General features: G+C 45.8%; 1 protein-coding gene across 2 annotated transcripts in view; it reads left to right on the top strand.

Annotated features, from left to right (window-relative positions):
- Positions 1 to 20,860, top strand: part of WLS (Wnt ligand secretion mediator) — a 150,824-nt gene that overhangs the window by 119,922 nt on the left and 10,042 nt on the right. Inside the window, exons 11-12 of one of the 2 annotated variants that reach the window (XM_020992998.2) lie at positions 8,775 to 8,928; positions 18,327 to 19,114. In XM_020992998.2, the coding sequence (XP_020848657.1) occupies positions 8,775 to 8,928; positions 18,327 to 18,436 (264 nt within the window). In that variant the 3' untranslated portion in view covers positions 18,437 to 19,114. Of the gene's footprint in view, positions 1 to 8,774; positions 8,929 to 18,326; positions 19,115 to 20,860 lie in introns of those variants that run through there. The other variant, XM_020992999.2, reaches the window with a different exon arrangement.

Genomic DNA, 20,860 nt, shown 5'->3' with positions numbered 1-20,860 from the left:
TTAAATGCTGTATGAAATTAGCCCTCCAAAAAGTGTTTGGGCTTTTGTCCTTCTTAGAGAAAGGAGGCTGTACTTACCTCTAGTCAATAAATGAGCATTTTTCTTAGTAACAATAATAATAAAAATAATAAGAAGAATTTGTTTAAATATAGCTTTACAATTTGCAAAGTGTTTTGCTCCCAATAACCCTGTGAGGGTGATAGCTGAATGGAGTGTAGACCAATGATTTCGTTAGTGTGAGGACTACTAAATGAGGAAATAGGAAATGCCCTTTACTAATATAGGTCGGTACCTTTTTTCTGTGAGGCTCAAGGATTGCCCGATAGGCTCTGAGAGGTTAGTTGACCCACAGCCTGTGTGTATCAGGGGCAGGACTAGAACCCAGGGTTTCTTGGCTTTCAGGCCAGTGCTCACTCATTCCATTCCTCCGTGATGATGAGGAGGAGGTAGAGGAGAAGGAGGAGGAGTCAGCTCTTCATTCGGTGGACAAATGCAAAATGAAGTGGGTTACTTCCCCCCATTCTGATCCCTCTTCTGCTTTGCAGCTGCTAACTGATTCTCCTAACGTGTAGATCTGACTGCATTACCCTTCCTGTTCAGTGAACTCCTATGGCTCCCTCTTGTTCTGCCGTATCTTACTCTGAGTGACCCCATGGACTCCAGTGTGCCAGGCCCTTCTGTCCTCCATCATCTCCCCAAGTCTGTCTAAGGTCATCTTCATTGTCTCCAGGACACTTTCTGTCCTCTGCCATCCCCTCTTCTTTCAATCTTTCCCAACGTCAGGGTCTTTTCCAATGAGGTCCTGTCTTCTCATTATGTTGTCAAAGTATTTCATCTTCAGCTTCGGTATTTGGCCTCTGAATGAATAGTCTGAATTAACTTCTGTATTAATTTAACAAAAATTGCTAGCTCTTATCTCTAGAATAAAATAGAAGCTCTTCTCTGATTCTACAACTGACCCCTCTTCCTACCTTCCAACCACCTTCCATGTTAGGCCCTCCATTCCCCTACGGTACTTGGGCTATCTCTTGCCTGGCTGTGCCCCAGTGCCTGGAATGTTCCCTTCTCCCATCCACCTCCTAGGTTCCTTTAAGACTCTGGTCAAAGAAGGCATTGTGCAGAAAGGCTTTCCTAGTGCCCCAGCACTAAGATTCCCTTTCAACTACTCTGTATGTATCCAGTTACGTAGGTGTTGTCTTCCCTGTGAGAATGTAAGCTCCTTGCAGGCAGGCAGGAACTGATTTTCCTTTAAATCCCAAGTGCCCAGCTCGGTATTTGGCACATAATAAGTATTTAATTAATGTTTGTTGACTGACTGGTACATCAGAAGTGGGATTTGAACCCAGGTCTTCCTGTTCTGAGGCCAGGTCTCTATCTACTATGCCATGCTATCTCTGCCTTTGAGGGTAGTGGTATAAGAATTATTATCCCCATTTTACAGAGGAGGCAGTTAAGCCCAGAGAGTTTATATGATTTGCCCAGGGTCACGTAGATCCAATCAATGACAGAGATAGTGCTTTTGAGAACCTAGCAGAATGTCAGCTCTTTGACGACAGAGATTGTTTTGTTTTTGTCTTTGTATCCCTCGTACCAAGCAAAGTGTCCAGCCAATAGTAGGCTCTTTTTAAAAGTATCACACTTCTTTTTTACATGTAAAATTTAATTTTTTCTCTATTACATGTAAACAAAAATTTTAACATTCGCTTTTTAAAATTTAGATCCTCTCCTTCCTTCCCTTCTCTCCCCTCTCTCTGAGAAAGAAAGCAATTTAAAATAGATTATCCTGATGCAGTCATGCAAAACATTTTCATATTAGCTCTGTTGCAAAGCAAATCACAGACCAAAAACCCAAAACCAAAAATAATAAAGTACAGAAAAGACATAGCAGGCTCTTAATAAATGTCTGTGAAGTTGAATTGAACCTCAGCCATCTGACTCCTCGTCATCCTGGGTTCCTTCCACATCTCAGTACGTGGCTCTCTATACAAGTGGTCACATATGGCATCGAAGGACTTTGAGCCCATCCATCCCCTTTGTTTTACGGAGGAAACTGAAGCCCTGGTTGGCAGATGAAGTTCCTAGCACAAGGTCATATAAATAGTCAATGAAAGAGCTAAGATCTGAACCCAAGTCTTCTGCCTCCAAATCTCCTAGAGGGGAAAAAGTGATTTCCAGAAATGAAATTTGCCAGGGTAAGTGCATTAGCCTAGGCTGCATTAGCGTCAGTCGCCTTACCTTTTTGAAAGTTCAAAGCCAGTGAGACTGAGAGGTTGTCATTACTTAGGAGCTTTGGTTTTAAACTATAAACTCCTTCAAGGCAAGGATTGTCTCTCTCTCTTTTTTTTTTTAAATTTTAATTTGTATCCCCAGAGCTTAACATAGTACCAGGCACTTAGTAGGCACTTAATATATGTTTACCGAGTGATTACTTCCTTCTAGGCACAGTACCTGAATTTTTGGAAGCTGTGACCTGGGGTACCAGAGAATGAGTGGGTAGACCGAGCAGTTAGCCCACCCCCAGCCATGATTATCTAAGAGGCAAGATGAGGCACATAGACTCAATACTTTTAAAATCATGAGATAGTATAAAAGCCACAAAGAGCCTTGCTGTTTATCTACTCTTATCTTTTCCCTCAATTTAAAAGGAAACTGAAGCTGTATCACATTTGTCCTTGAGAAATAGAACTTTGTTAAAATAACAGTCTAAAATAGTGACCGGTTACTGTCTGTGAGGCAATGTGAAAGTAGAGTTGGAAGCAAGATTATAAAAGAAATCATCTTTTGGCATGTGTCAGTAGCTCTTATTTTTACATTTGTTGGTTATCCCTCACTGTTTATCCTCATTCTTGTCCTTCCCTTTGAGTCCAGAACTTCTCTGGTAGCTGCTGAAGTAGGTCCCAACTTTCTATGCATATGGGGCTATATCTATATTTGTACAGTATGAATCAATGTCTAAAAGTATCAACTTGAGATAAAGATGATGTCAGGGAAGAACATTCAAACAATTCATACTTGAAGCATCAAAACATGGGGGCTGCTTACATTTCTTGGTCATAATGTGTAGAGCTGGGAGGGACCTCAGAGTTCATCTAGCCCACCCTCTTCAGACAAGGAAACTGAGGAAACATTAAAAACAAAAAACAGATCACAGTCTCCGATTCCCCACAATAGGTCTATAATGCAAAACTACCTTTCTCCTTCTCGAGGTAGGAGGCAAAATGGTGCCTGATAGAAAGGACCCTAGACATTAGAGTTCAAATCCCAGCTCCCCCATTGTCTAGCAGGGCAACTGAAGGAAAGTTATCTGGCCTTTTCTTTGTGTGGAAAATAAGGAGTAGCTGGGCTCTTTGGACCCTCCTCATTCAGATAAGTCTCTGTGCTGAGCATGTATGCTAATAATAACACACATGCACATGCAGGACTTTCAAGTTTACAAAGCATGTCCCTTGCAGCAAGCCTGTGGGATGGGTCGGATATTTATATCCTCATTTTACAGACAAGAAAATTGTAACCTAGAGGTAAAAAGTGACCTGCTTACAGGTCATAGATAGAATAAGCAGCAGAGCACGGAATCCATAGCCTCCCTGGGTGTGACTAGTGTTCTTTCTACTACACCCAAGTGCCTGCGGGTACTCAGTGCCATGCTGAGCACCAGGAGATCGGAGACCTTTACTCCATGGTCACAGTCATTCATTCATTCATTCCCTGAATAAGTATTAAATATACATTGTGTCAGGCACAGTGCTAGGCACCAAGGGTACAAAGACAAATGAAACAGCCCCTCAGGGAAATCATATTGGGGGAAAATAGCATATCAATGGAAAATTAAACATAAAATACATACAATAATTTCTGGAAGAAGGGCAAGCAGTAACTGGTGGCAGGGATTGGGGGTGAGGGGAGGTCAAGATAGGCTCACTGTAGGAATGGCTTTGGAGGAAGGTAAGTCCCAACTAAAATCCCCCCTTCTGCAGCAAGTTGCCTTTCCCACCCCCTCTTAATTCTAGTGCCTTCCCTCCAGTCATGTCCTGTTTATCCTGCATAAAACTTATTTTTTATATATTTGTTGGTTTGCCATCTCCCCTATTTTCAGACTGTAGGCAGGACTGAGGGCAGGACTGTCTTTTGCCTCTCTTTATATCCACAGTGCTCAGCACAGTGTCTGGCACCTAGTAGGTGCTTAATAAATAACAGTTTATTAATCGGTGGATTTCTATGAGTTGTGGGAAGGAGGGAATGCATCGATGGCATAGGAAAAGCCCATTGGAAGGCGCAGATCTGGGAGGAGAGTGTCATGTAGGGGATCAAGCAGCCAGAGCAGGATTGTGAAGGAGGAGTTTGCAGTTTCCCCTTCCGGTAAGAAGGAGCCAGCGGAGTTCTTGAGCAGGGGAATCTGGCTGGAGCTTGCAAAGGGAGACGACGCTGTTTGCCCAAGGTTACACAGCCAGTGTGTAGCTGAGCTGGGAATCTGCCAGCGTCTTCTGAATTCCAAGTCCCTAACTCACAGCAACTGTCAACCCGGGATTGTCTCATCCCTGTGAAATGTGAGGCTGGCCCCCTTCCAGGGCTTCAGCCATAAGGTTTTCAGACTCTACTGGAGTTTGAAGTCAACAGAGGCTGAATGACCACGTCTCAGGTATGTGGTAGTGGGGGTTTTTTATAGACTGAATGGTTGCTAAGGAATATTCCAGGTCCGCAGTTCTCACATTGAGTCAAGACTTGAGTTAGCAAATGGCAGCCGGCAAAACTGATGCGAAATGGGCATGGCTTCCAGCAGGGGGCGGGTCTCTGCCCCGGTCAGACCTCCTCCGGAGAACTGCATTGAGTTCTGGACGCCAGGACTTAAGAAGGGGCTTCTGAGCTGGAGAGCACCCCGAGGGGCCGGCCAGGGTGGGGAAAGCCTTGAGCCACATCACCTGAGCCTTATTTGATGGAGCTGGGGCTGATTGGCCTGGAGGAGGAGGAGATTCAGCGAGGAAGTAATCGCCATCCTCGGGGTGAAGGGCTGTCTGCCAGGAGGAAGAATTCATCTGCTCCCTGTGGCCTCAGAGGACGGAATCAAGAGCAGCGGCTGGAGAGTGCAGAGCAGTCAGCTGGGGCTCAAGTGAGGGGCAACGCTCTGACGACGCGGCTGCCCCAAAGTGGAAGGCGGTTCTCTCTCCTCGGAGTTCTTCAGTGGGGGCTCGATGACCCCTTGTCAGGCGGACGTTGACAGGAGGGATTCTTTTCCTGCATCGACCAACAAGCATCTATTAAGCACCTTCTATATGCCAGGCACTGCACCGGGTGCTGGGGCCGCAAAGACCAAGGCTCAGGCTGCCCTTGGGAAGGCAAGCTTCAAAAGCCTGAGAGGGAAACAACGCAGCAGTACAGCATCCCACACATTCCCACGTGTCCACAGTGAGTGGTTTGGGGACAGGACTGCCAGTATCTGGGAGAGTCAGGAAAGGCTTCATGCAGAAGAAGCCGCTTACGCAGAGTCTTGAAGGAAGAAAGAGATTTTGGAAGACGGAGCTGAGCCAGTGTTCCAGGCGCCGGGAACGGCAAAGGTCTGGCAACAGGAAGCGGGGTCTTGAGAGTACCCAGCGGCAAGCTGGCCAGATGGGCTGAATCAGAGAGTACGTGCAAGGCCGCGATGTGTAAGAAGACTGGAAAGGGAGTAAGGGGCCAGGCTGTCAAGAATTTTACTTACCAAAAAGAATTTATACCGAGCGTCCCAAAAATCTTAGTGCAATTTAAAGCTTTAATAGCTAATGTCTGAACTTGGACTTCGGGACTCTGTATTTGCTCCTAAAGGTAATAGAGTCAGTAGAGTTTGACTGACATGGTCAAAGTTTAATGGGTGAAATGGTGCCTCTTAGGAAAATCTTTTTGGCAGGTCTATGGAAGCTGGATTGGAGTGGGGAAAGGCTTGAGGCAGGGAAACCGAGGCAGAGGCTCGTGCAATATCCCAGAGAGTCTGAAGTCACGTGTTGGTGTTGACTGTGTCCATGGAGAGGAGGGCACAGTCATGCCTGAAGTGTTTGGGAGAGACGAGCAATGAGATTTAGGCATCTGATTGCCCATGGGAAGTAAACGAGAGTGAGGAGCCAGGGATGACGCCGAGGCTTCAAAGCTCAGTGACTGGAAGGACACAGCAGTTCTTGATAGAAATAGTTGGGGGGAAATAATGAGTTCTGTTTTGAACAGAGCAGTTGAGATGCCTCCAGAACATTCTGTTCAAACTATCCGGTAGGCAGCTGGGACCCAGGTGTGGAGCTCACAAAAGACAAGGGCCAGATCTCTAGCTCTGGGAATCATCTGGATGGAAATTGTTATTGAACTCCTGGGAACCAGTGAGGTCACCAAGGGAGAGTGTATGGAGAGAGAACCTTGGGGTAGTCCAGGGTTGGTCGGGGTGAAGAAGCCTTTGATTCCGCCTCCGGAGAAGTCAGAGAGCAGAGGGTAGTCCTCTAGGTGTGTGGACCATCCTGAGTGTAGGCATGAAGGAAGACGTTCTGGCAGCCCAGCCTCTCTGATGGCGACTCTGTGCCTTCATCTAGCCAGGGTGCCCCATAAAGTGCAGCCACCAGGTAATTCTGGCCTTCTCTATTGAATTCCCATCCGAACAAGGACCCCGGCATGACTCTTTTCATTGTACCTTGGAGAGGGCATTCACCCTTATTGCTGCATGCCCTGGAATTTTTTTCAATCCAACAAAATTTTTTAAAGTGTCTGCTATGCACAGAGCAAGAGACAGCTTAGTGTAGTGCACAGAGAGCTGGCCCTGGAGTCAGGAAGACCTGGGTTCAAATCCTGCCTCTGACATATACAAGTCATTAACTCACTCAGTGCCCCCAGGTAAGTCTCTTAACACTAACTTTTGTGAAGTGGCCCATTATTTTTTATTTTCTATTTATTTTTGATACATTTTTGTTAATTCCTTTGGTTTTTATACCACCTACGTAGCCCCATGTATCCCACCTCCCATCCCATTCTAGAGAATAATCCTTTATAATAAAGAAATCTAGCCAGCCAGCATTTATTAAGCACCTACTATGTGCTGGGCACTGTTCTAAGGCTGCAGAAACAAAGGCAACAAAACAGTCCCTGCCCACAAGGAGCTGATAATCTAACGGGGGAGACAAGATATTAACAATTATGCACAAATGAGATAGAGACAGGAAAAACTGGGAACAACCTCAAAGGGGAAAAAGGGTTAAAAATTCTTCAGTAAAACTAACCAACATTATATGCAATGTTCTGCCCTCGTACTCCCTCACCTTGGAAAAGGATGGGGGTGAAGTACCTTCTCCTAGTTTTCTCTGGGCCCAGCTTAGTCATTGTAATGCCATTCGGGTCTATAGTTCATGGTTGATCTTTCCCTTTACATTGTGGTCATCACGTGTCTCTTGTTGTCCTGGATCTGCTCACCCCACCTCACTTTGCATCAGTTCACAAAAGTCTCCCTGCACTTCTCTGGATTCCTCATCTTGGCCTTTGTTTACAATGCATAGCCATAATTCGTAAGCCGCTTTTGTAGAGGAGTAGCTGGACCTTATTGGTGCAAGAAGGGTCCTGGAGGGGAGTTTGCTACAAGAGGTGAACTCCTTGGCCCAGAGCAATGCGCAGAGTGCCGTCCCAAGCACCAAGGAACTAGAGATGAAAGCATTTATTGTATTCCTGCACTGTACCAGGCAAGATGGATGAGAGCCAGTCCCTGTCCTCAGAGAGCTTACTGTCTAAGAGCAGAAGGAGATGAGACAGGGACACAGATCAATGAACTACACATTAAAGTATGGTAACACTGATGTGGAGAGTATGGGAGAGGAGCATGTCCTCAGTGGGGTCACAGATCCATGTCATTATCTTAGTAAGTGCAAACAGTAGCGGGATCTTAATTCCTATGTGACTGTGAAGGGGAACCTTCATGGAGGAGGTGGGCATCTGTGCTGCACCCTGAAGGACAGGTAAGATTTCAGCAACCAGACATGGGAGGGAGGGTTTTCCAAGCAGAAGTGAAAGACAAGAGCAAAAGCCAAGATGGAAAAAACGTAGTGGCACCTGGTCTAGTTTGGGAGAAGACTGCACGAGGCAGTAAATAGTGCTGAATTTGGAGACAGGAAGGACCTGGGTTCCAATTCTGCCTCAGATCCTTGGAGGACCCTGGGTAAGTCGCTCCTTGGCTTGCTCATCTCTGAAAAGAAGGGTTTGGACTTGAGGTCTTTTCTAGCTACTAATCTTTCCTCCTAAGGTCCTGGGTGAAGAGGAGGGTGAGATTGACTGGAAAGGCAGGTTTACAGAGCATTGAATGCCTGAGTCAGGAGCTTGGGCTTTTTTTGGTGAGCAATGAAAGGTCCCTCAGTCAGGACACGCCATGATTAGCGCATTTCATAATGACAATAATAGTAGCTGAGGTTCCTGCCACAGTTCAGGCTAGAATGTGCTCCTAGAGGGAAGGGGCTATTTCATTGTTGTCTCTGTATGTGCCTAACACTTAGCACGAGGCCTACATACCCTTTATCAATGCTTCTTGAATTGTGCTGAAGGGCTTATAAAACCCTTTATGCATGCTATTTCTATCCTGTTTCAGTACAGACCTGAGAGGTGAAATTCGTCAGGCATTAATAGGCCCATTTCATGGATGAGGAAACTGGGGCCCAAATGACTTGGCCCTGGTCACACTGCTTGCCAGACCCAGAGATGGGGAGGCCAGGAAGAGATGGTGGCCTCAGGAAATGGCAGCCTTGCTTGTGGTCCACTCTGACCACGTCTGCTTTTTTGCTCTGTGACAGGTGACCGAGGGCCACTGGAAATGGGGCGGTGTCACGGTCCAAGTGAACAGTGCCTTTTTCACAGGCATCTACGGCATGTGGAACCTCTACGTCTTCGCACTGATGTTCCTGTATGCACCATCTCACAAAAACTATGGGGACGACCCGTCCAGCGGTGAGCATAACTCTGCTCTGTTCTTGGGACCTCACGGCGGGCAGGGCAGGGATGGGAGCGGGGTTCTCCTCTCATACGGGGCGAGTCTTCCAGCCTCAGATGGTGGCTCACCAGGAGGCTTCTTGTGGAAGTCACCTGCCTAATGAGCCCTTCTTTGGGTGCATCTGGATCATGCTGAACAGGGTAGTGGGAGAGGTCAAATCCTGCCTAGCCTGGTGACCCTGGGTAAGTCACTTAACACTCAGTGCCTCACTTTCCTCATCTGTAAAGTTAGGGGTTGGAACTTGATGGATTCCAAGGGTTATTTCTTTGTTAAATATATGATCCCATAATTCTTCTGTCTGACTTTGCTCTTTTTATCAATGGTATGATCTTCCCAGCCCCTAGATGGGAAGTCTCCAACTTAGAATTGTTCATTCTCATTAAGTCCCATTGATTCTGCCTTTCTATGTCCTGAATCTGTTCCCTCCTTTCTCTTTCTCCTGCTAATACCTCTGGTCAAATGCTGCTCACCTGGAGGAACACATTCTCCTTCCTGTGTACATGGCCCCAGGTCCCAGGCCACCTTCCTCCCCACTGTGGCCCACCCCTCAGCATTTACCAGATTATGTCTTACTTTGTAGGTTTCAGGTACAGTCTTTGGGCAACCCTCCCTGAGGGTAACACCATTTTCTCTTTTAATTTCTCTTTGTCCAATGTAGTGCATAACCTAGTGACTTACATAATCACTAAATGTATGTGTTCAGTTCAATGGAATTGAATCCTACCTATATAGAAAAGGTGGTCAGTGTGGTCAAGGCAGAAGGTCCCAGACCGGCGCTTAATGCTGGCTTTGGCAGACCGGGACACCCACACACACCATTTCTGTTGGGTCTTTCCTCCCTCCATCAGCCTGTTCTGTAGAACCAGCCCAGAACTGGAGACAAGGTGCCCTGTCCTGGCTGAGCCCCAGGGCTCCTTCATGGGGCCCTTCACTGTCTTTGGGCAAATACCTGCCTCTCTGGGCTTCACTTCCCTCCCTGTCAAATAAAAGAGTTGGAAAAGATGGTTTCCAAAGTCCCTCTGAACTCTGAAATTCTTGGATTCTCTTAAACCCTATTTGCAGGGAAAGGTCTGAGCATGACTTAAATCAGTATGAGTCAGTGGGAGAGGACGCTGCACTTTCCTGATGACCCAGTGTCTCAGATCCCAAAGGCAGCATGGATCAGTGGTTAGAGTGTAGCCTCTGGGGGCAGAGCGCCTGCATTCAAGCTTTTCCTGCCTCAGTTTGCTCATCTATAACATGGGACAACTGGACTTGGGAACCTCCAAGGTCCCACCCGTCTCCAGATCTAACCCCCCGGCCTAGAGTAACTCTTCAATCTTGATCACCACACTGAGCTCCCTGTACAATCATAGGATTGGCCCTGTGAGGTCCCCTCCAGTTCCAGATCTGAAATCCCATGAAGAGGAGGCCTTGGTCTATTGTTTGTGTCTGTTTTTCGGTCATGTCTGACTCTTCGTGACCCCATCTGGAGTCTTCTTGGCAAAGACACTGGAGTGGTTTTCCATTTTTGCCATTTTTTATTGTGGTTCATTTTACAGATAAGGAAACTGAGGCAGACAGGGTGAAGTGACTTGCCCAAGGACACACAGCTAGGACAAAGCGAGGCATTGGCCTGGAGGGTTCCTTCCCTAGCCCTCGGAAGAGCCGCTGCACCTAGCAGGCTGTCCCTCAGGAAGCCGGGTGGAGTAAAAGAAATAATAATGACGATAGCTCCCAGGTATATCACATAGCTTTAAGGTTTCAAAGTGCTTTACAGGCACTATCTCTCTTGATGCGCACACCAACCCTATGAGGTGCCCCATTTTACAGATATGGAAACTGAGGCACAGAGAAGTCCAACAGATAGAGGCTTGGACTCATACTCAGGAAAACCTGAGTTCAGGTCCCCTCTGCCAACTGCTACTTGTGTCACCTTGAGCGAGTCACAGCCTCCTTGGCCTCAGTTTCCTCATCTGTCAGATGAAAGGGCCAGACTTGGTGACCTCTGAGGCCCCTTCCAGCGCGAGGGCAATGACCCCACCATCCCCTTGCGGAGTGTCCGCAGCCCCTCAGATCCTGAAGCCCTTCCCTGCCAGGAAGCTTTCTTTCTTTTTTTATTTTTTTCTCCCAGTCTCAGGCAAGCCAGACATGAAATTAGCTTTGCCAGCAGCCCAGAACATCACTTTCTAGACAGAGCCAGCCGACCTTTGGCGGCTCAGGCGGAAAACAAATGGAAGTGAGATCAGATTTATCCCGAGCTCTTCCATTTAATAATGAGAAGCTGCCATCCTGACATCCGTGGATGAACGTTCTGCACGCCCGTCTCCCTCTCTGCGCCCAGCCCCCCGCTGCAGGCCTGGCCCTCCACCCCTTCCACCCCCTCCACCGTCTCTCCATTTGGTCTTATCACTCACTTCCCGCCTGCTCACTTTCTTCCTCTCCCACCAGACCATGCAAAGGTGGCCCAGGGATTATCGGCATTTATGCAAAGCCTTGGAAAGAGCTTTGGCTCAGGGGGTCATGCGAGGAGATTAGTAATAAACTGTCAGTGGGCACACTTGATCTGTAAATGTTCTGGGCGACCCCCAACAGCCAACCCAACTCCCCTTTTTCTCCTGCCCCTCTTCTCTCCTTGTCTTCTCTTTTTTCCTCTCCTCCTCCCCTTCTTTTTCTTTCTGTCCCTCCTCTTTCTGACTTCCCCTCCTCTTCCCTCCTCTTTTTCTTCTCTCTCCTTCTCCTCTTCTCCCTTCCTCTTCTACCCCTTCCTTCCTCCTCCTCCTCTTCTTTTTCTCCTCCTCTTCTCCCCTCTCTTCCTCACTCCTCCTCCCTCCATCCTCCTTCTCCTCTCCCTTCCTCTTTTTCTTCTCCCTCCTTCTCCTCTTCCTCCTCTCCTCCTCTTCCCCCTCCTCCTCTTCCCCTTCTTCTCCCCTCCTCTTCCTCCCCTCTTCTTCCATGCTTCCCTTTCTTTTGAAGTTGGCCTGAGTTTGGGGGTTTTGTTTTTTCTTCAGAGCCAAAACATGAAAAACCTTTCTTCCTGATAACTCCCTGGTGCCTCAAGGTTTGTCAGGTGATTGACATACATTATCTCATTGGACACTTGGAACCCCTGGAGTCTGGATGCCATTACTATCCCCCACTTTACAGATGAGAAAACTGAGACTCTCAAAGGTTAAGTGACTTGTCCAGGGTCACACAGCCAGCATGCGGCTGAGCAGGGTTAGCACCCAGCTCTTCCAGCCTCCAAGTCCAGTACTCTCCTCGACATGAGGCTCACTTGCTCCTTGTGGGTGGTAGTTAGCACTAGTGAAGGAGTGCTTAACCAAGGGCCTACAGATCCTCAGGGGTCCATGGATAGATTTCAGCAGGTCCGTGAACTTGGGATGGGGGAGAAATGGCATTTTTATTTTCACTAAACTTTAACAGAAAATTTGCATTTCCTTCAATTACTTAAAAACATGATTCTGAGAAACATTTAAAACATGATTCTTTCTCCAGAGGCTTGGCCAGCTCCCCCAAAGTGTCACTGATAGAACCTCTAACCCAGTGGGACCCAGCCTGCGCTGACTGAAGGAAGGAGTTACCCCCTTCCGGGGTTATCTCCCTGAAAACAATTTGCCTTTCTCATGTTAAGGAGCAGGTGGGCCTTGGTGCAGCCACGTAGAGACCTCTGCATGTGGCTTTCAGGGGTGGCTGGGAGGCCACTGGCAATAGAGGTCTGCATGTGGAGCCATCCAGAAGACCTGGGCTTGCCTCCTGCCTCAGACGTTTAACTGGCTGTGGGATTTCTCGGTCTCTCAGGGCCTCATTTACTTCTGTGACACGAGGGTAGGCCAAGATGACCTTAAAGGTCTTTCCAACTCTACACCAGTGACTCTATGAGATCCAGGGGAAGGATCAGGATGATTTCAGAGCAGCCAGTGGAAGACTTCAGTTATCTCAGGGGAGGTTTACTCCTCTTCCCCCAAAGGATGTGTCCACAGGCAAAGGAGTGTCATTGTCCTTATCTGCAAACTGAAGGAGCTGAGCTAGGTAGTCTCTGAGCTCTAACCCTGGATAATGGAAGGAAGAGAGGGAGGAGAAGGACAGGGACAGGGATTGGGGGGGAAGAGAGAGAGAGAGAGAGAGAGAGAGAGAGAGAGAGAGAGAGAGAGAGAGAGAGGAGAGAGAGAGAGAGAGAGAGAGAGAAGGAGGAGAGAGAGAGAGAGAGGAAGAGAAAGAGAATATGAGAGGGGGAGGTGAGGGGAAGGAGAGGGGAGAGGTGATAGCAACACATTAATTAGGAGATTCTGGAGGAGATGAGTGGGGGAGCAGACCTTCATCAGGGAAAGGAAGGTCAGAGAACCCTAGATTTAGAGCTCATAGGGGCCGTAGAGGTCATTCAGCACACTGCTCTCATTTTACAGATGAAAAAACTGAATCCTAGACATTCAATGACTCTCTGAAGGCTGTACAGGCAGTTAGTGACAGATCTGGAGTTTGAAGCCAGAAGCTGAGACCTGGAGGGAGAGGGACAGCAGCAGAATTTTCTGAAATCTTTTTTCAAGATAACATCATCCCTAAATTATCTAAGGAGGAGCAGCTCAGTGTAATGGATCTCAGTTTAACCTGTAAGTCAGAAAGTCTTGTATTCAAATCCTGCACTAGCTAGAATCCTGTCCTAGCTAGAATGTCAGGCAGATTTTCACCTGAAGTAAGGAAAGACTGGCCAATATTCAGCGCTCTCCAAGACTGGAATGGTCTCCCTTGGCTTGAGAGAGTCGATTTCCCTGTTGGAGATTTCCAGCTGACCACTTGTCAAGAGTGTTAGAGATGGGAATTCTGTTTCTACATAAATTGGGCCAGATGATCTCTGTCTGGGTTCCCTTCTTTCTCCTAGAGTCTAAGGACATTTATCAATGATGTAGACTGGTCTGAGCCAGCAGAGATTAGTTGACCCCAAACTTAACTTGAGCCATCAGACTGAGAGAGCCACTAGAAAAGTTGGTATCATCTTTGGCTACACACATGGAAGGGTGATGTCCTGGTCCAAGATGGTGCTCACTCTTCTGTTCTCTGTCCTAAAATTTAGCGCTTCATTCTAGAGCATCATCGTAAACTTAGAGGCAGCTCGGCATAGTAGGTAGAGAACCAGCCTTGGACCCAGGAGGATCTGAGTTCAAGTACTGCTCCTAACACATCCTGGCTGTATGATCCTCAGCAAGTCAGTTAAGTTGCAAGTGCTGACCTCCACTGAGAGAGTGAATTTCCTTACCGGGGAGTCAGTTATTAAAGTTTAAACCATACTTTTGGGGCACCCTGGATGTCAAGGTTCTGATCCAGAGAATCTAAGTTTCCTGAGTCCCAGCCTGAGGCTCTTTGCACAGTGCTACAACGCTCTCCAGCATAAGAAAAGCCTTAATTAAATCTGATCAATAACAGTCAATTATCTTTTAAGGTAGTGAGCTCCCCATGCCTGGAAATCTGTCACTCTGTGCCTCAATTTCCTCACCTGTAGGAATGGAGGGGAAGGTTGAACTAAATCACCTCAAAAGTTCTTGCTAGTTCTAAATCCTGTGATTCTGAGATAATGACCTGTCTTTTGGGCATTAGAAGTACATTTCATGATTTCTAGTTCATCTTGACTGCTGTGTACAAGGTCGAGCACCCATGAAGTGGCATCTTCTCTGTACAGAGTGAGAGTTGGCATGGTGCGGTAGATAGATGGCCAGCCAGGGGTCAGGAAGAGCTGGGTTCAGGTCTGACCTCTGACCTCTATTGGCTGCATAATCTCGGGCAAGTGTACTTGGTCCTCTCAGTGCCCTAGGAAAGTCTCTAAGACTTCTAGTTTTTGTCACTTGACTCTTTCAGCCTACTTTCTCCTCTGTAAAATGGGTGTCATAATAATAGCACCTGCCCCGCAGGTTATTATTAGGCTCAAATGAGATCGTGTATTTAAGACACTTCACAAACCTCAATGCACCATATAAATGTAAGATTACCATCGTCCTTACTCTCATAAGCCCTTCATAGCACAGTCCTGGCACAGAGTAGGCACTAAATAAATAGAGAGGGAGGGAGGTAGAGCCTTTACAACAATGACAACAATAGCTAGCATTTATATAACACTTTAGGTTTGCAAAGTACTTTACAAATATTATCTCATTTGATCCTTACAAGAACTCTGCAATGTCAGTGCTATTTTTAATCTCCATTTTACAGATGAGAAGCTGAAGGAGACAGATAAAGTGACTTGTCCAGGATCATACAGCTAGGCAGCAAGGTAGCACAGTAAAGAGAATTCTGGACCTAGAGTCAGGAAGATCCAAATTCAAATCCAGCCTCAGACACTTCCTAGCTGTGTGACCCTGGGCAAGTCACTTAACCCTGTTTGCTGCAGTTTCCTCATATGTAAAGTCAGCTGGAGAAGGAAACAGCATACCACTCCAGTATCTTTGCCAAGAAAGCTCCAGAGTCCTGAAGAGTCAGATATGATTGAAAAAAAAAACCAACAACTAAACAACCACCCTCAAGTTGCTTTCCTCCTGATGGGGGAAGACAATACATAAAGCACAGGACGAGGTAAGGGTGCACAATTCATTGATAACTTTTTTTTTCTTTATATCCTCCTAGAAACCTTTCTTTATGTCACCAGCTCTTAGCACCATGGCTGGCTCATAGTGGGGACTTAAAAATGCTTATTGACTTGACTATAGGCTGGTCTCAAATCCTTGCCCCATTGAATTCCAATCAAATTATAGAAACATGTCTCTGGGATGGGGAGGAATTTTGCCCAGAGATGTAATAAAATTAGTCAGAGATCTTAGAAGACATTCATCATACAGGGCCTGGGCTCAATACATAGGGAAAATGCTTTAAATAATTCTACACAATTTCTATAGGAAAATAGAGGGAATCCTCTGCTACCATTATCTGTACCCCAATAAGACAATGACTCCAAGGCCATGGGTACTTCCTGTCCCAACACAGACAACAGTCCCTCCATGCTATGGTAGAAGATTTTCTGAGTTTCTGTGGCTACCAGAATGAGACTATCCCAATATTTCACAGTTGCAAGGGACTCTTGATTGCTTGGGAAATAGCTAAAAATGGCCCAAACCATGATTTGGGGCAACTGATAGAGGAGGAATGTCTTTAAGCTCTTTGCTACCAAGGGAAAATTCTCAAACGTGATGACGGCATCCAAGAGCCGCCAGTTCTTCTCCACCAGGGCTTTGGTGCCAGTCATCTTGATTTTTGTCCTACCATTGGACTTCCACGACTCTGGGGGGAGAGTGAAGTTGAGACCTTTGTGCAACTCTTCTTCACTTAAATCCAATTCGTGTACAAGCCAAGACATCTCCCTCATGACACCATTGGTCAGTCTTGAGAATGAAGGATGAGCAACGAGTGATACATCACTAGAGATGCTAGTGCTTTTTTGAAGTTGGTAGTAGATTCAGAAGGGGGGGGCAGAAAAATAGATTGGCCCTGATCTTTTATTGTCATCCTAAACTGTGTGGACTTGAATTGGGTCCAGCGCCTTCAACACAAGAAACATCTGTTAAGCATTTTGGTGCAGTAGAAAGTCAGAGAGCTTATAGTAGCACTTTTTTGTGATAGCGTAGTATTGGAAACATAAGAGAGCCCCATCAGTTGAGGAATGGCTGAGCATAATCGTGGTATCAACATAGAATGGAATATGACTGTGCTGTAAGAAATGATGAGTGTGATGAACACAGAAAAGGCTGGAAAGATCTGTGTGAACTGATGCAGATAGAGGTCACCAGAACCAAGAAAACAATGCACAGTATGAAAAACAAGGTAACCAGAAAAACAACCATCAAAAAAAAAATCAGAAGTGAATGTTACAGAAATTACAAAGAACAAACCTGGTCTGAAAGAGGAGATATGAGAAGACCATCCCACTCCTTTGCAGAAGTGAGGAGCCCTCGAGTTTTCTTCATTGCACATACAGGATGTCCCCAAAGTTGACACTGTGTTTTCAGACTTTTTCAATGTGTTGATCATTTATGCTGATCATTTCCTTTTTAATTAAGTTTTAAAAATTAAAAAATACCATTTGTTGAATGGGATTGTTCTCTGGGGACATCAGAGGGAATACTGGAAGAAATTATGGTGATGCTGTTAAGTACATTGAGAATATAAATTCATCTTCTTTAGGGTCATTTAAAATATCTTTGGCACAACTCCATTAGCAGACAGAAAGATGGGAATGAATTACCCTTCATCCTGTCACTAGTGGTTTTGCTTTTTTCCTTTAGTCTCTATATTTTAAAAGCTTTTTTTTCCCCATGTAGTTTCAAGATTATGAGTATTTAGTATGTGGACATCTATTAACTTGGTTCTTAAATTTGTATGGTTCAGGGCTGTACCTGAGCAGTTGTTTGCCATGGTTTTGTCTACGATGATTCTCCAGTTCCAGAAAAAATAGTTTATTAAATTTTCAAGCATATTTTGGAGTCTCTATTTGTAAAACAGGACTGTATCTGTTTATGAAGAATAAGGAATTTCTAATGTGTCATTTTGACCACTAGATTGTCTTTGTAAGTATTCAGTAGGTGTTAAACTTGTGCATCTTGATGGGATATATTATGTAGTTTCTACATAATATTCCTTGCAGTAAGGTGAAAATGCACAGATTTAGAGACATCTCCATTCCAAATGTTCACGTGGACTATTTGTGCCTGACCTGTGGTAGAGCCTTTCAAGCTTGTATTGATCTGATCAGCCATAGTCAGACATGCTATACCTTGACTCCAACATAGTGATGTCATTCTGGTCCTCTTCAATTATGAGGGACAACAGCCAACCCACCGTTTCTGTGTAAAAATCTGTTATTGGTTGGTATGTCCAGACTCCTCAAGGATGAGCTCTCCATAATTTCTGGTAGCCATTACCCTGGCTCTTGTTGCCATTATAATACCCAAATCCCCGTAACTCGTCTGTTTGTTGGACATTTCTTTGTTGATAAGTGGTTGGTTGAGTTCATGTGGTTGTCATGCATGTAGGGTCATTGGTTTGAATCTTCACCACTTCATAGGCTCCATCTGGAGGTAATCCCATATTGGTTGTGCTGGGTAAATCCAGTGATGTGTATGTGCTCTCAGGCTTAAATCTTGCTTTATGGAATGATGTCTTTTTGTTCCTGAAGTTCCTTTTAACCCGCTGACCACATACTCTGAAAACATCCATTGGCCCCCTTTTTCTTTTTAAACAAGTAAGGGCGTTATTCTTTCTGTACGTGCCTTGGGACAAAGGCTCATTTTTTAAACAATATACTTTATGAGGTTTTCTTTGAGCACCTGGGTGATTGTTTTTAATTGTTTTTGTTGTTTGTCCTGCCCTGAGTCTAACTCCCGGACGTGTGTTTCAGGCGACCTGGGCATTCACAGCACAGAAGAACTACAGCTCACGACCACCATAACGCATGTGGACGGACCGACCGAAATCTACAAGTTGACTCGCAAAGAGGCTCAAGAGTAGAGGCTTTGACAGGACAGGCAGGAGAGTATCCCGACATGGGCAGGGAGCACATTGGAGAGGGACGCATTTACAAAGCAGCCTCGCGCTTTTCCTCACGCAGGGTCTCTGGGCATGGTGTCACGGACACTTGTAAACTTTCCTTCGCATGGTAGCTGGGGGGTGGGGGGGCAGAAAGGCAGAGCTCTAGTATGACATGTTCTGTGACTGTGGATGACTCGTCACGTGTAGTGGGTGGTTAGGAAACCTCACGTGTGGGCGCCGTTCTTGCTAGGGAATGGTCTGGACTAGATGGGACTACGCTAAGTGGATATTTGAACCTTGTTTCTGTTCTAGGTAATAGGATGATATTAAATATCCTTTGAACTCCGTGCTAGGCTGATTTCATAGGCCTTTTACTCCTAGACCAAGACCATGTCTGTTTTTCTATTTATAGCCTCAGTAGCCTGTTCAGTTAATATTTATGTCGTCAATAAATCCATGTTTCTCATTGGGTATAGCCTAGTACGATGTAACACATTGTGGAGAAAATCCACGTATACAAGGAGTGTTGCAGCTTTCAAACCAAATCATGTGTATCCAGTACTAACCAGTCTTGTATGGTGTAGATATTTTTTTATTTTTGCTAAACTACTCAAGTAGAGTTTATGGTATTAAATGGCCTTTGGGTCTGAAAAATCATTGAGTTGTGTTTTTTATTCTTGCTTAGATTTTGGGATTCCCCACCCCCCAAGCTCATAGTATCATAGACTAAGAGATAGAAGGAATTTTAGAGGCCAAAACTGCCTTTTTTTTACAGATGAGGAAGCTGAGGTTGAGAAAGATTAAATGACTTGCCTAGGATCATAGAGCTAGAAAGTCTATGAGGCAGGATTTGAACTCAGGGCCTCTGACTTCAGGTCTGTCAGTTTCTAACCACTATTGAGGCAGCTAGGTGGAGCAGTGGATAGAGTGGGGTGCGTGTGGAATCAGTAAGACCTGAATTTGGATTCTGCCTCAGATGCTTACCAGCCCAGTATAATCCTGGGCAAGTCACTTCCCCCTGTTTGCCTCAGTTTCCTCATCTGTAAAATGAGCTGGAGAAGGAAATGGCCAACCGCTGCAGGATCTCTACCAAGAAAACCCCATGAGGAGTCGGACACAACTGAAAAGAGCTGAACAACAACAGTAGTTCCCTGGTTCTGCTACTAAGCATCAGCCCTTGGAAGCCTTCCCGCATTTATCTGAGCTCCTCCTGTTTGTTCCTTGCAGTGCAGAAATGACATTCCTGTGCCACAACTTATTCAGCCATTCTCCAGGCGATGAGCACCCTCGTTATTTCCAGTTTTTGCTACCACAGAGTGCTGCTACAAATGATTTTGGAGAGACAGCAGATACACTTCATAAAGGGCTTAGAGAGCTGGCTGGCCTTGAAGTCAGGAGGCCCTGACCAAGGCTTTAAGTCCCACACCCGACACATCCTGGCTGTGTGACCCTGATCAAGTCATGTAACCCCCAAGGGCCCCAGACGACTCTCTAGGACTATAAGGTTTGGGGTAAACAGTTTTTTAATTAAATTTCACTTTTCCCCCAAATAACAAGCATTTAAATCTACCAGAAAAAAATGGAAAACTTACCCATAAGTTGTAGAAAATATGCAGGCTTGAATTAGCAGAGGGATATCTCTTACTGGAGTTCCAAATAGGAATGAAGTCAAGATCCGCCCGTGACCTTTCTCGTCCCGTCTGACTCTTCCCTCTGTGATTACCTTCCCTTTATTCTTCTCCGTATCTGTTTCTGTCATAGTTGTTTGCATGTTTCCTCCATTAGACTGGGAGCAACTTGAGGGCAGGGGCCATGTTTTCCTTTTTTTTCCTTGTCCTCAGTACTTAGTATAGTGCCCCAAACAATACGTGTTTAATAAATGCTTGTTGACTGATGGACCTTCCCTGCTACCTAAGCTAGTACCACTAAAGCTGGAACAGAAATCTCCACTATTGGAGAGCACCCTTGACAAACCAAATATGCTAAATGGCCATTTTGCTCAGTCGTTTTTCAGTCCTGTCTAACTCTTCATAACTTTATTTGGGATTTTCTTGGCAAAGACACTGGAGTGACTTTGCCATCTCCTTCTCTAGTTCATTTTACAGATGAGGAAACTGAGGCAAACAGGGTTAAATGACTTGCCCAAGGTCACATAGCCAGTGAGTGTCCGAGGCTGGATTTGAACTCGGGCACGTGAGTCTTCCTGATTCCAAGCCCAGAGCGCCATCCACTGCTCCACCTTCCACTAAACAGGGATCTAGGTGTCACCTGGAGTAGTGAATAAATAGGGAGCTGACTTCGAAGGCAGGAAGATCTGGGTTCAAGTTCTGCCTTTGCCCCTGTGCAAATTATTGAACCCTTTGGTTGCCTTAGGCTTCTCTCCAAGACCTGACTTCACAAACT

Source organism: Phascolarctos cinereus, unplaced genomic scaffold (genome assembly GCF_003287225.1).
Source record: "Phascolarctos cinereus isolate Bilbo 61053 unplaced genomic scaffold, phaCin_HiC Scaffold_5;HRSCAF=322, whole genome shotgun sequence".
Lineage (NCBI taxonomy): Eukaryota > Metazoa > Chordata > Mammalia > Diprotodontia > Phascolarctidae > Phascolarctos > Phascolarctos cinereus.
Note: the sequence above shows the minus strand (reverse complement) of the source record. Positions and strands in the feature narration are given on the sequence as shown.